Here is a 12,557-nt window from a genome sequence, read left to right as displayed (position 1 = left end):
CTTTAAATTTATGTGGTCTTTTCAGTTCTTGAATTTAAGTGTATGGCCACTAGGAGATACAAATGTCAGTTCTGCAAGACAAAATTAAACTTTCCACACACACTTCCTGACTTTGCAGAGTTAGACGCGTTCAACATACTTTGTTTCTGGAACAACATTCCTGTTCGAAAATTTTGTGCTAACCATATCCCTACCCCTAACCCTAAACCTACCCATAAGTTATGTCTAAAATCAGAGGGAAGTGACAGGTGAATAACTAGTTGATGTAGAAGCAACTAACCTTGGTTGTAAGCCTAAACTTGACATAAACTTTAAACTTGTCCCTCAAATCTGATTGGTTTATTGGAATGTTGTTCCAAAATCAACAAAGATGTTGATCCAGGAACACATTGCACATGGTGAAATCAGGTTCTGCCTTTCTGCTCACTCAGACTATTACAAAGCACCATATGTATTAAATACAGTCCTTGGCTAACGATAATTACAGTATCAAAGAGTCATCAAAATACATTTCAATAAATGACGGGACGAAACCCTAAAATTAGATAAAGGTTTACCTTTAGATATGTGATCAGATGATTAATTCTGGCCTGTAACCGGTTAGTATTTTGGGTCAGAGTGAGTTTCACTCCCCTTTTGAGAAGCAGCTGTTGAAAAACAGAAACACAGTGGGCACAATCAAAATGCAGATGTCCTCTACAGAGGTTCAATCAATACTGAGGGAATACAAGCTCCACTATGGAGCGTGGAATTCAGGAGGATCCACACATGGACTACTAATGTCTCGACCCTCCTTTGTCATTTACACTTCAAGAGCTCCCCTCTCATCAACACCATCTCCTTCTAGTGGTACGAGAGAGAGAGAGAGAGAGAGAGAGAGAGAGAGAGGAGAAAAGAGATCAGAATCAGTGCGTCCCGGAGGTTCCTGTGAGGTCAGTCGGCTGGTTCAAACACAGGTTCCCTGGTGCACCGTGTGCTGCTGTTTGCGGCTCTTTAGACTCAAGCCCTTGTCTTTGAAGTCGCCGGGCCTCTGCTGAGACGTATCAATAAGAGCACTGGCTATGGTAATGCCTGTGGGGAGGAGGAGGAGATGGAAGTGAGCTTCAAAGAAGAGGAGTGCAGCATCCTGATAAGAGCATACTGACGCTTACCAATCAAACCTGTGTCTGTCAATATCATCTTACAATCATCAGCGCAGAGTTCACATCCTTATTTGTTCTTTTTTCTTCTTCTAAAACTATAGGCCCTTCTAGCCATGAGGAATTTTAGAAAAAAAGCTCTCCTCATTTCCACTCATTCTGCGGTCAAAACGACGGTTATGGAAATTTACTCATTTCATAGCATTTTACATGTATTTATCATTTATCATACATAAATATTTATCACAAATACAGACAATTTAATTATATTTTCACACTTTTTTCTATATTTTCTCCACACTTCTCAGGCCCTGTTTACACCTGGTATTAAGATGCATTTTGGTCGATCAGAGGGAGGGAGACATCCTCGTTTACACCTGTTTTGTCCACTTTCAACCACTTCTGTCCTGATTTATTTGAGGGGAGGGTCTATGGGTGGGTAAATGGATGGGTTTTTCAGATTTTTCAATCTAATGGACAAAATAAGCTCACCAAATTATGAATGTGCACAGAGATGACAGAAAAACGTATGGAGATCATCAGCTCTCATTTCTGCTCTGACAGCCGCAAGATCACGCCAAACATGGCGAGCGTGTGATTGAAAGTAGTAATGGTGAGTACATTGTGCTCAGTATTAAAAAAAAAAGCAGACAAAGTTTAAATCCTGTCAGTAGGCGGAGAGAGTTGGCGGTCTTTTGCAGATGTTCGAACGCATTCGACCACATGAACGTCTACACTATGAAAGCAGTTTTCGGCTACCACTGGAAGTGGTTGAAAGTGGACAAGCTCAAAACGTTTTAGACCCTGTTTACCCCTGTATTTAGCATTGTCCACTTGTGATCCAATTGACCAAAACGCATCTTAATACCAGGTGTAAACATGGCCTCATATTTCATCTTAAGCATGCTCTTCACTTCATTTCATGGTGACCACATACACTAACTTTTGATACAACTTTATTAGTTGCAAAACTGTTGGTTGCCTCTGAAATGACATAACATTTTGAAATGGTTTATGTGTATTTACTCTTTTCAAATTATATATTTTTTAAAAGTTTGTTTTTATTCTTTATAATAGATTTGAGTAGATTGAAAGTCTGTGTCTGGGACAATGGCAAAACACGAAATCTATACATAAAATGAATTTGAAAAGTAGCAAAAATAAATAACAGAAAGTAAATAGACTTGAGTTAGTTTTACATGCTTTTATGAATAATCCTGATTTACTTAAAAATATGAAACAATAAAATAGTATCAATAAAAAAGCAACTGTAGTCTAATATACTTAAACTAAAGATTATTAGAATTGCAGCAGGGGTGTTTTTTGGTTTTTACATGTCATCGATTTAAGAGAAAAGCCTCTGAAAGCTCATGTGGAACAACAAGTGGTGTATCTGATATTGCTTGATCAGATAATGCTACATCATCATTCAATGAGCATTCAGAACAGAAACTTGAAAAAGGAGTGGAGGCTCTTTGAGCCCTTGAGTAATCTGGACAGTAATTCGTGTTTGTTTTACACACCAGAAATTCTTTGCAAGTCTATTATTGATTATTTATTACTTATTAAACAAATTTTAAAAAATTGAATGAACAATGATTGAATGAATTAAAATGAAATAAAAAGAATAAAACAAAAAATGCATTGACTGATTCAATCAAACGAACAAACGAAAGAAACAAACAAATTTATTAGTGGATGGAGCAACAATGAAACTCCCAATCCACTAAAGCATGATTGTACTGTAAGTGTGATTTCTTGCAATTACATTTTCAAAATATCAAAGTTCAAATTCACCTTCTTGACCCACTATTTCAACGAACTGCATTTATTTACAGCACACACTGGACATAACAAAAGGACAACATCTTCGGAAGAACTAAATGTTTTCTGCTGAGGAGAGATGTCCGTCTCAAGTGAATTAATTGCGAGGCTGAATCAAATCAGGTGCGCATGAGGAGAAGGCTAAAGTGCTCTCGACTAATGGAAAATCAAACTCGTTATTGTGATCTTTGGCAGGTGAGCTGCGCGCATGATTAACCCCGATGAATTCTGCACTTTGAGACAGGATGTGCGAATCTGAGAACTCCATTAAAGGTAATCAGAAAGACTCTGTTGACCCGAGACACTGTAAATGAACACTTTACAGCTACTGCATTATTGGAAATGGCTGCTGTCTTGTCCACGTGAAACTTAAATGCCTTCTCGCGTTCGGCGTGAGCGATGCGCGTGAGACAAGTTTCCAGTGATAATCGGGAGAACGTCTCGGTGGGTGTCGAGCGAGCAGCTGTCTGCAGCGAGTCCTCTTCGCACCACCTGCCTCTTCACAAAGTGTCATTATGCCACACCAAGGTCACTCTTCCAACTGATGAGTGTTTTCCACAAGCAATCAGCCACACTCCAGCCTCAGTGTGACGCCAAGGTTATTCTGAGAGGGAATACACTCTCAACCTGACTTTCTATTTCCTTGAGTCATAATGACTTCACCCGTCATTCGCAGGCCATTGTCAAGAAGACACGAGATCTGGTGTGGTGGGTGTCAACAACATCACTTAACTTCAGTGTTACCCATGTGATGTAGGATAGTGTAATGAAATCACTTGGGGCCCTATTTTAACGATCTAAGCGCATGGTCTAAAGCACAGGGCGCAAGTGCACTTAGGGAGTGTCCGAATCCACTTTTGCTAGTTTTAGTCAGCACATGGTCTAAAAGGGTTGTCCCTATTCTCTTAATAAGTAATGGGTGTGTTTTGGGCGTAACATGCAATAAACCAATCAGAGTCTTTTAATAACCAATCAGAGATTTTTAATATTTGCCATGTTTGTGCATGTTGTGCTGTGGACCCGCCTATAGGCGCATATTACTAATGCGCCCTTTAAATAACAAAAAAATACTGTGCCATTGACTTTAGACTAGGTTTCAGTTGGTCAACGGCGCAGTCTATTTCAGTTGCCTCAAAAATAGCAACGTGCCAACAATGCGGAAATGCATCTGCTATTTAAACAACGTGGTGCAGGACGTGAAAATGATAACTGCGTCGGGCTAAAACTAGCAAAAAACACTTGCTTTTGTGTTTGATAGGGCCCTTGGTGTTTATTGTATAACAGGCCTGGCAGCTCAGATGACAGCGGCTAACAATGCTAATGGGGTTTAGAAGTGAAGAAAGGGGGATATAACATATAACAATGATTTATCTTTATTCTTTAGCTGAAATGATTGAGCTATATGTGGCATAATTTATAATTATAGTCACTGCTCATTTCTATGATAAAGCTTGCGTTTAGCTGATATCACTTTCCACATTAGCAGACCTTCAGATCTCGCCTTTCAGTTTTCTGCTGACCAAAGAGGTTTTGATCCATCCGCTATGAGGCCCACAGCAATTAAATGGATAGTTCTCTCATAAATGACAGTTATGCCAATTATTTATTCACCCTTATGTTGTTTCAAAACAAAGAGAGAATGTTATATAGTATTTTTCCATACAGTAGCTCTTTCCATGATAAATCATGACAAATGGCTTTCAAGCTCCTGAAAAGGCCAAAAAACATAAAAACAACATAACAGTAGTCCATATAACTGTTGTGCAATGTTTCATTTCTTTTGAAGTCCTACCATAGCTTTATATTTACCACTGTAAATGGTTACAGAAAAACTGGTTAAAAACGACTGATCACACAGACTTTAAAGTCATACGAACGCAAACGCAAAAACATGTGCCTTGTTGCTTGGTAAATGCGTGACAGATGAAAAGAAACATTTATGTACAGGAGCTGACAGCTGTTGTTATTAGTGTTGTTTTCTGAGTTGAAAAAAAAAAAGTGCATTTGGATGCGGCCTTGGGTGGGAGAGACAACTGGGAAAAAAACACATTATACACTACAATATGTGTTCTAAAATTCAAACATTTGATATCCTCCGACTGGATGGATTCATAGTCTGAAGCTAAAAAATATGTGGCCATCATACACTATATGCAATTTCCTTTGAAATCGGTCCACTCTGACTGCCCCAAGTCTGCAGACTGGATCTTTCAGCAACTGAAGTCGTCTTGTCCAGACTGCAAATCTGGGCAAAAGTCATACAGTCAGAGCATTCCAGCCTTAACTACTAAACTATAGTTTAACTTTATACTGTAGAACATTATTGTAACTTTACCTGTAAAAGACGGTAAAAACCTGTTAATTGGTTCTATTACTACACATACAGGGAAGATTAGATAGATAGATCATAGATAGATCAATAGATTTAACATTACATTTCATGTAATTTTACACTTAAACTCTTAAATCTAAAAATTTAGAAGTAAAAAAGAACAAATCATCTTATAATTTACAGTCAAAAGCCATAAAACTGACATTGGCAGATTTCCCTGAGTAACACATTTGATGGTTTTTCATTTGAATAAATATTTTTCTTGTTTGTTGTTGTTGTTGTAATCAGTAAGGTTTTATGTTAATTCTCATGTTGTCAAATTAATGTTTATTGCATTATTGTAGCAGCATGCACTATTTTGGTGTTTTGTGTTAGTGTGAATGACTTTGTGTGCACCTTTTGTATGTTAGTATTTACCTAAGCTTGTGGAAAAGCTATTTGCGATCACTTTGATTCATCATATGGCTTTCTCTTTATCCCGTGTTGTTATGCCAGTTATCAGAATAGTTACAAGACATATTTTAGTTTTATATTAAAATAAATTTAATATAAAATGTATATAAAATTAATAATTTATATTTTATATTATTATAAAATATTAGCCTTTTATATTTTATATTATTTTATATACATTTTATATTATTTTACATTTTATATTAGCCTTGCTAATTCAGCCTAAAGGGCTGTTTGATTTACTGGTTAAAAAAATAATAATAATTGTACGATTTACAGGTTGTTCAATTAATATGTTTACCTTTTACTGTGTTTTTACAGAATTATTCTGGCAACCACAGCAGCCATTTTTTCCTTTGCAAAAAATTTTTTTGCAAGCGTTTGAGAGCCACTGCCCTCCTCAGGGTCAATAATGCCCACGCTCCTCTTTGTGCTGCTATCACTGTCGGCCGCTGACTGGCCACATTGACCACAGCCCAGTTACCTGACATGATAAGGTCAATAGTGTTCCTCCCAACACAAAAGCATGAGTGAGAGACAGAAAACACAGAACACAACGAACAAATAGATTAGACAGGTCTGCTCCTCCATGCCCTTGCTAACAAGCTGCACAATTAGCTACTTTACATCTCATAAACAACATGCTGGGGAAAAAGGCAAGAGAGAAAAATGGGTGTGTGTACGTGTATGCAATGTAACCTTGAGACCAATTTTTGAGCACTCAAACGTGCGCAGCCAAACACCTGTCATGCCACTAATTACAATACATAATTGCTAATAATATGTTTACAGCGGCAGCAGAACAAATACAGTACACATGGGCTCATAACTTTGGTTTCACTTTATTTTGATGGTCCCTTTAACACATTCTGTTGACTAAGTAACAGTGCACCTACATGTCTACTAACTCTCATTAGAGTGTTAGTAGAGTATTAGTAGACTTGTAGGGTTAGGGTTAGGGTTAGAATAAGTTGACATGTAGTTGCTTATAGTCAACAGAATGTTCAAAAGGGACCACACTCAGAAAGAGGCTTCATGGAAAATAGACTGTCGATTAGTCCTGCAAACATATTTACATGCGTTTGTACTGCGGCACTGATGAACGCTTGATTCTGATTGGCTGACAGATGTACTAAGGTGTTGGTTATGTTTTTATAATGTCTATTAAGTAGTTCAAGGTCTTGACCACATTACATTTCCATATCACTTCACACATTATCAATTCAATTATTGTAGTCTAATAATTCACTACAACAGCAGAAGAACCAAAAAAAAAAGGGGGGGAAAACCCAAACCCACCAAGACAATGGCCAACGGCAAAGCTGAATTTTCAGCATCATTACATAGTCTTTAGTGTCGCATCATCCTTCAGAAATCATTCTAATATGCTGATTTGTTGTCGAAGAAACATGTCTTATACTATTATCCGTTTTCAATATGGATAATAATATCTGCTATTTTGAATGATAATCTCAAATTGGCAATAGTAATGGAATGGAACCAAAATAACCTGTAATATTATTTTTGTTTATAAAATGATAAATATTATGATTACACCAGAAGCAATATTTTTTAAAGTACTCCGAAATGCATTTGCTTGAAAGGGTTATAAATAAGTCAGTCTGCCACGACAGATTGGAGCTGCAGATAAAGCAGGTCAGAATAAAATCAATTTGGCTTTGTTGCTCACTTATAAAACTACCAAAAGACTGCACTCTCATTCACTCCCTATGCGACTTCCCCACGGTGCTGACTGTGCTTTAAATGCACTAAATGGACATTTTAAAAGGGTAAACAGGCAATATAGACACATTGCAGGCTTTCTCGTACTAAAAAACACTTTAAAAAAAACATACTGGGAGGATACTCTATAACCCCCACCAGCCAATGTCATGGTCATCAAGGGTCAAAGGTAATACAATTAACCAAAAAATATTCACATTCAAATATTTATTGAAACTAAGCAATCTAAAGCCTCTTTTCCAGAGAAAAAGAATCTGAATGGCCTGCCAAAAAGAAAAACAAAATAGAGTAATTAAAGGTTTAAAAAGAGTAAAGAGTAAAAAAAAAAGTTTTTATGTGCTTGTACTTTTCATGCTGCCTTTCTTCATTTATAATTATTTCTACTCTAATAAATAGCGAAGGTACATGCATTTATTTGATAAGTAGCCATGGAAATGCAATAATGAATAATCATTATTATAAAATAAACCCCTTCAGGGTCCTGATCACCCTGTTGGGGTTCATTTTGCCATAATGGCCAGAAGACTGTTCATTATCCCACGCTTATTGTGCTCTGATGTGGCTTAGATCTATGTTTGACAGAAATGTTAACAGTAAAAATGAAATGTGGATGGACTGGAATGACTTTCAGTGCTTATTACTTCTTCCTGTTCACCACACATCGTCCCAGTCACTGGCGGTGAACCTCTTCATCAGAATAAGCAGATGAGATGGATGCATAGCTGGGATTGTGTTTTGCAAGTGCTCTGCTGACATGTTGTCTGAGAGCTGAGGTTGTTCTGGCAGGAGAAACAATCTGTTATCTTACAAACAGATGTTCTGCTCTGCTGTTTCCACCTGACTCTCAGTGTGAGACTCGCTACATTCACCTGTGTAAGTGTGTATGTGTGTGTGCTCATGAGGGCTATAATGTAGGGAAGCAGAAGTTATAGGTAGATTGTACATAATCACTTTGTGCTTGTAACTGAAAAAAGATATCTGCATGTTATTCCAAATAAAAACAAAAATTGTCTTTCGATATCTTTAATTAGAATATAGCAGCTCCTTTTCTGAAATGACTTTCCTTTTCTGCTGCTGTCATACTACTGTTCAAAAGTTTGGGGCTGGTATAACTTTTTAATATTTTAGAAAATAGTCTCTTAAGCTAAGCAAGGCTGCATTTTTTTTAATCAAACATACAGTAGAAACAGATTTGGAGCTCAAGAAAAAATTATTAGTATCAATGTTGAAAACCGTTGTATTGCTTATTATAATTTGTGAAACACATGCTTTTTTTTTTCAGGATTCTTTGATAGAAAGTTACAAAATAACAGCATTTATTTGAAATAAAGTGTACTGTCACTTTTGATTTTTTTTATTTATTTAATTCATTTGTCTTTAAATGTGTCTTTAAATAAATAATAATAAAAAAATCTTTCTCTTCCCCCAAACTTTTAAATGGTAGTATAGATCATATTAAACAGCCAAATAGCTCTTTAGGTATTGTTTCAGCAAACTCAATCAAACCCTGCAGGATAAAATCAAGTTTGATTCGGAAATATGTCACACAACAGAAGTAAAATGGGTTGTGAATAAGATGTAATTTTGATTTCAATCCATAATTTTAATTGAGTTTGTACCAAAAGGTGAAATAAAGACCCAAAGCGACCTATGAAGAGACGCTGACGGTGCAAATGATGAAAGAAAAGAAATCACTCCACGGCTCAAAAGCCTCCATGAAACCACACACACACACACACACACACACACTGTAAAAACTGTAAAAACTGTATATTCTATCCCCTAACCTTACCCATAAACCTACCCATCACAGAAAACCTTCGGCATTTTTTTACATACCAAAAATATATATACCAAAAACAGTCAAGCTGGCTTTTTTGGATTGTTTTTCAGAGACAAATTGTTTGCACTCCACAGTTCAGATTTGATCTAGCATGACCCAACCCTGTCCTCTCCTTCAGTGCTTTTCAGATGAAAGCAAAAGAATAAACTAAGACAACTTTTCACACCAAATGCCTTCTATTTTGACATCTCTCCTTACTTCACCCTCCATCTGCAACTTTTAAGAAGTATCACACTTGAGAAGAAATGGATCGCCAGTACACACACACACACACACACACACACACACGCACGCACGCACGCACGCACGCGCACACACACGCACACACACAAAACACACACACACACACACACACACACACGCACGCACGCACGCGCACACACACGCACACACACAAAACACACACACACACGCGCAAACACACGCAAACACACACCCACCCACACACACACGTCTGGTTAACTAACTTTGTGGGGACGGTTTTTATACTGTACAAACTGTATATTCTATCCCCTTACACTAACCCTACCCATCACAGAAAACTTTCTGCATTTTTACATTTTCAAAAAAACTCACTCTGTATGATTTATAAGCTTGTTTCCTCACAGGGATCTCAATTTAGGTCCCCACGGTGACACTAGTCCCCATGAGTCTGTGTACAATATATTCAGGTTGAAGTCCCACACACACACACACACACACACACACACACACACAAATATGTATTTTTAAATATTAAATATCATGGAAGAACAAAACATTTGGTTAAGGTATTTATCTGACAAAATTATTTGGCAAAAAGGGGGTAAACTACATCTACAGGTTTTATTTGACTATGCAAAAAAAACAAAAAAACAAACAAATGCATAGCAAACCAAAAAGCTCACAGCAAAAAGCATACATAGACTATAACATAATCTGTTAATAATATTTTGTTGGTTCTCTCTTGTTTTTGCATGTGTTCATAATTTATTTTTATGACAGCCTGGCCAATAATTACATCCGCACAATTTGGCATGTTTCATTGTGTTAGCACAAATAAAACAATGGACAGCAAGCACAACACAATACATTATGCTTACAAAATCTTTAACTTTTTTTTTTTTATATAATTTGAATAAAGAGTGAAGATGTCAATTCTCCTAGGCAATGATTGATATATAACTGATATTATATATATATAACTGAAGTTAAATATACACACATTGATTTTGTATTGAACCACAGCAATCTCCTCACTTTGCGTTGACAAGACAGACATTCTTTTTTATGCTAAAGGAGAAGTGTATAATCTTTTGCCCCACTAGCAGTGCCAAATGGAATAGCGATCTGAAGCCTATGTTTTCTTTTTCACCTGCCATTCAAACTCAAGTCTGAGGTACCTTCCTCCTCACATACCCATTTTAGTCAATTCATCTCAATGTTCTGATGTTTTTATGGCCATTTTCCATTTTTGAGTAGTTCATATATGCAACAGGCTAACTTTGAGTGTTGCCACCTCTTAGACCACCAATTAGTGCAACAAATCTTAGGTACAAATGACGTGTATGGTTACTATTTGGGCTGCATCCACACAGTCCACACAGATGGAAATGTTTGAATCATTGTTTTCATCAATCATTATTATTTTTCAAATTCTGTTGGGTGGTGCAGCAATGGCACACTTCTTCTTTAAGAAAATTATACTTCAGCAGACCTTCAGGCAACCACAATTCTGCCTTAACACTGATAAAATATTGAACTCTTTTGATCTAAGGCTTGTTTACATGTTCTCCATTATCTACGAGTGGCATTACCACACACTGCAGGCCGAATCAGTCTAAATTTTAGTGCAATTCAAGGTGAAATGTTGTTGCACATTTTATGATTCACTCTTGCTATATGTGTCTGTGAAATACAAAGGCATCCAGCTTCTCACCAAAACCATCTCCAAAAACCTGTCATGTATGCCTTGAGGCCAAATACGCCTTTTCAGTCTTTATCACAAGCAGCAGCGCAGGAGCCTACAGATTCACATGTGCCAGTGTTCATTAAATCAAAGAGCAGGTATTAGGCCCTCATAGACCGAGCGTGAGTTACTGTGCCGGAATAAGGGGGCTGGCTTAAGGGATAAAGGCGTACATTTACAGAGTGTGTTGGAGTATATGGATTTGATTTTCCTCGGGGATAACATTATCCTTGTCAGATTTATTCCTCTGATCAGTCAGCACTATTGGACTCCCAACATGCATTTTATCTCTTGTTCTCACCTCATCTTTAATCCTTTATTCCTCTCTTTCTCCTTTTTCCCACCCCTCCCATTCTTTATCTTTATTTTTTTCTGTCTTTCACTGAGGTGCAGTGGTGTCGGTGTCATATTGCAGTCAGAGGATGTTGCTGGATTGCAGAATGCCGCAAGTGTTATGTCTCTGAACCGCTACTTCCTGCTGCAGTACCATTTACAGCAGCTCATTCATCACGATAACATGATGAGCACAACCACACCACAGAAACAATGAGAAAATCAATTAATGAGAATGAACGAGAGAAAGGACAGGAGGAGAAAAATATGAGATGTAGACAGCCAGAATCCAAAGGGTCAGTGTTTGGCTGGTTAAATGAGGATGAAAAAGAGAAAGGACAGGAGGAGAAAAATATGAGATGTACACAGCCAGAATCTAAAGGGTCAGTGTTTGGCTGGCTCGCCTCATTAGTGCCTGCTGGTAGACGTCATAATTACACCATCTGGCTGCTCAGAGCATCTCACAATTAATGCCTTCTATTATTACTATTATTTTATTTACTTTTTAATCTAGTATATATATAAAAAAGATTTAAAGCTGAAACTCCTCGCCCACATTTCTCATTCATTTGCATTGGTGGTTCAGAATGGCCAGGGTTCGATTCCCGGCAAATGCAAATGTCATTTTCTTTTAACTGTGCTTTAGAGATTTTTGCTATAGCTAAAAATAAGTATATAAATATATAAATACACTTACCAAATCAAAAATATTAACAAGTAACTGCAAGCTAAGCTGAAACTCAGCCCACATTCCTCTGTCAGGGTTTGATTACGGCCAATGCACATGTGAAATTTTTTATAGGGTTTAGAGATTTTTTCCCTAGTGAATTTAATGTAAACAAACATACCCGATCTAAATTATTAACGAGTACACAACTGCATTTTAAAGTTGCATGTGGTAGATTTACTGCAACTTCATCTACAGCAAAGCTAAATGATGTA

The 12,557-nt window shown here is 37.1% G+C and overlaps 1 protein-coding gene across 1 annotated transcript in view; it reads right to left on the bottom strand.

Moving 5' to 3' along the window:
* Nucleotides 1-36: 36 nt before the first annotated feature.
* Nucleotides 37-12,557, bottom strand: part of atrnl1a (attractin-like 1a) — a 274,347-nt gene continuing 261,826 nt past the window's right edge. The window contains exon 30 of the mRNA XM_084093173.1: nucleotides 37-1,071. Within this exon, the coding sequence (XP_083949299.1) occupies nucleotides 947-1,071 (125 nt within the window). The 3' untranslated portion in view covers nucleotides 37-946. The remainder of the gene's footprint in view (nucleotides 1,072-12,557) is intronic.

The sequence above is a fragment of the Abramis brama genome (genome assembly GCF_963993115.1).
Source record: "Abramis brama genome assembly, chromosome: 19".
Classification (NCBI taxonomy): domain Eukaryota; kingdom Metazoa; phylum Chordata; class Actinopteri; order Cypriniformes; family Leuciscidae; genus Abramis; species Abramis brama.
This window is presented reverse-complemented; position numbering and strand designations above follow the sequence as displayed.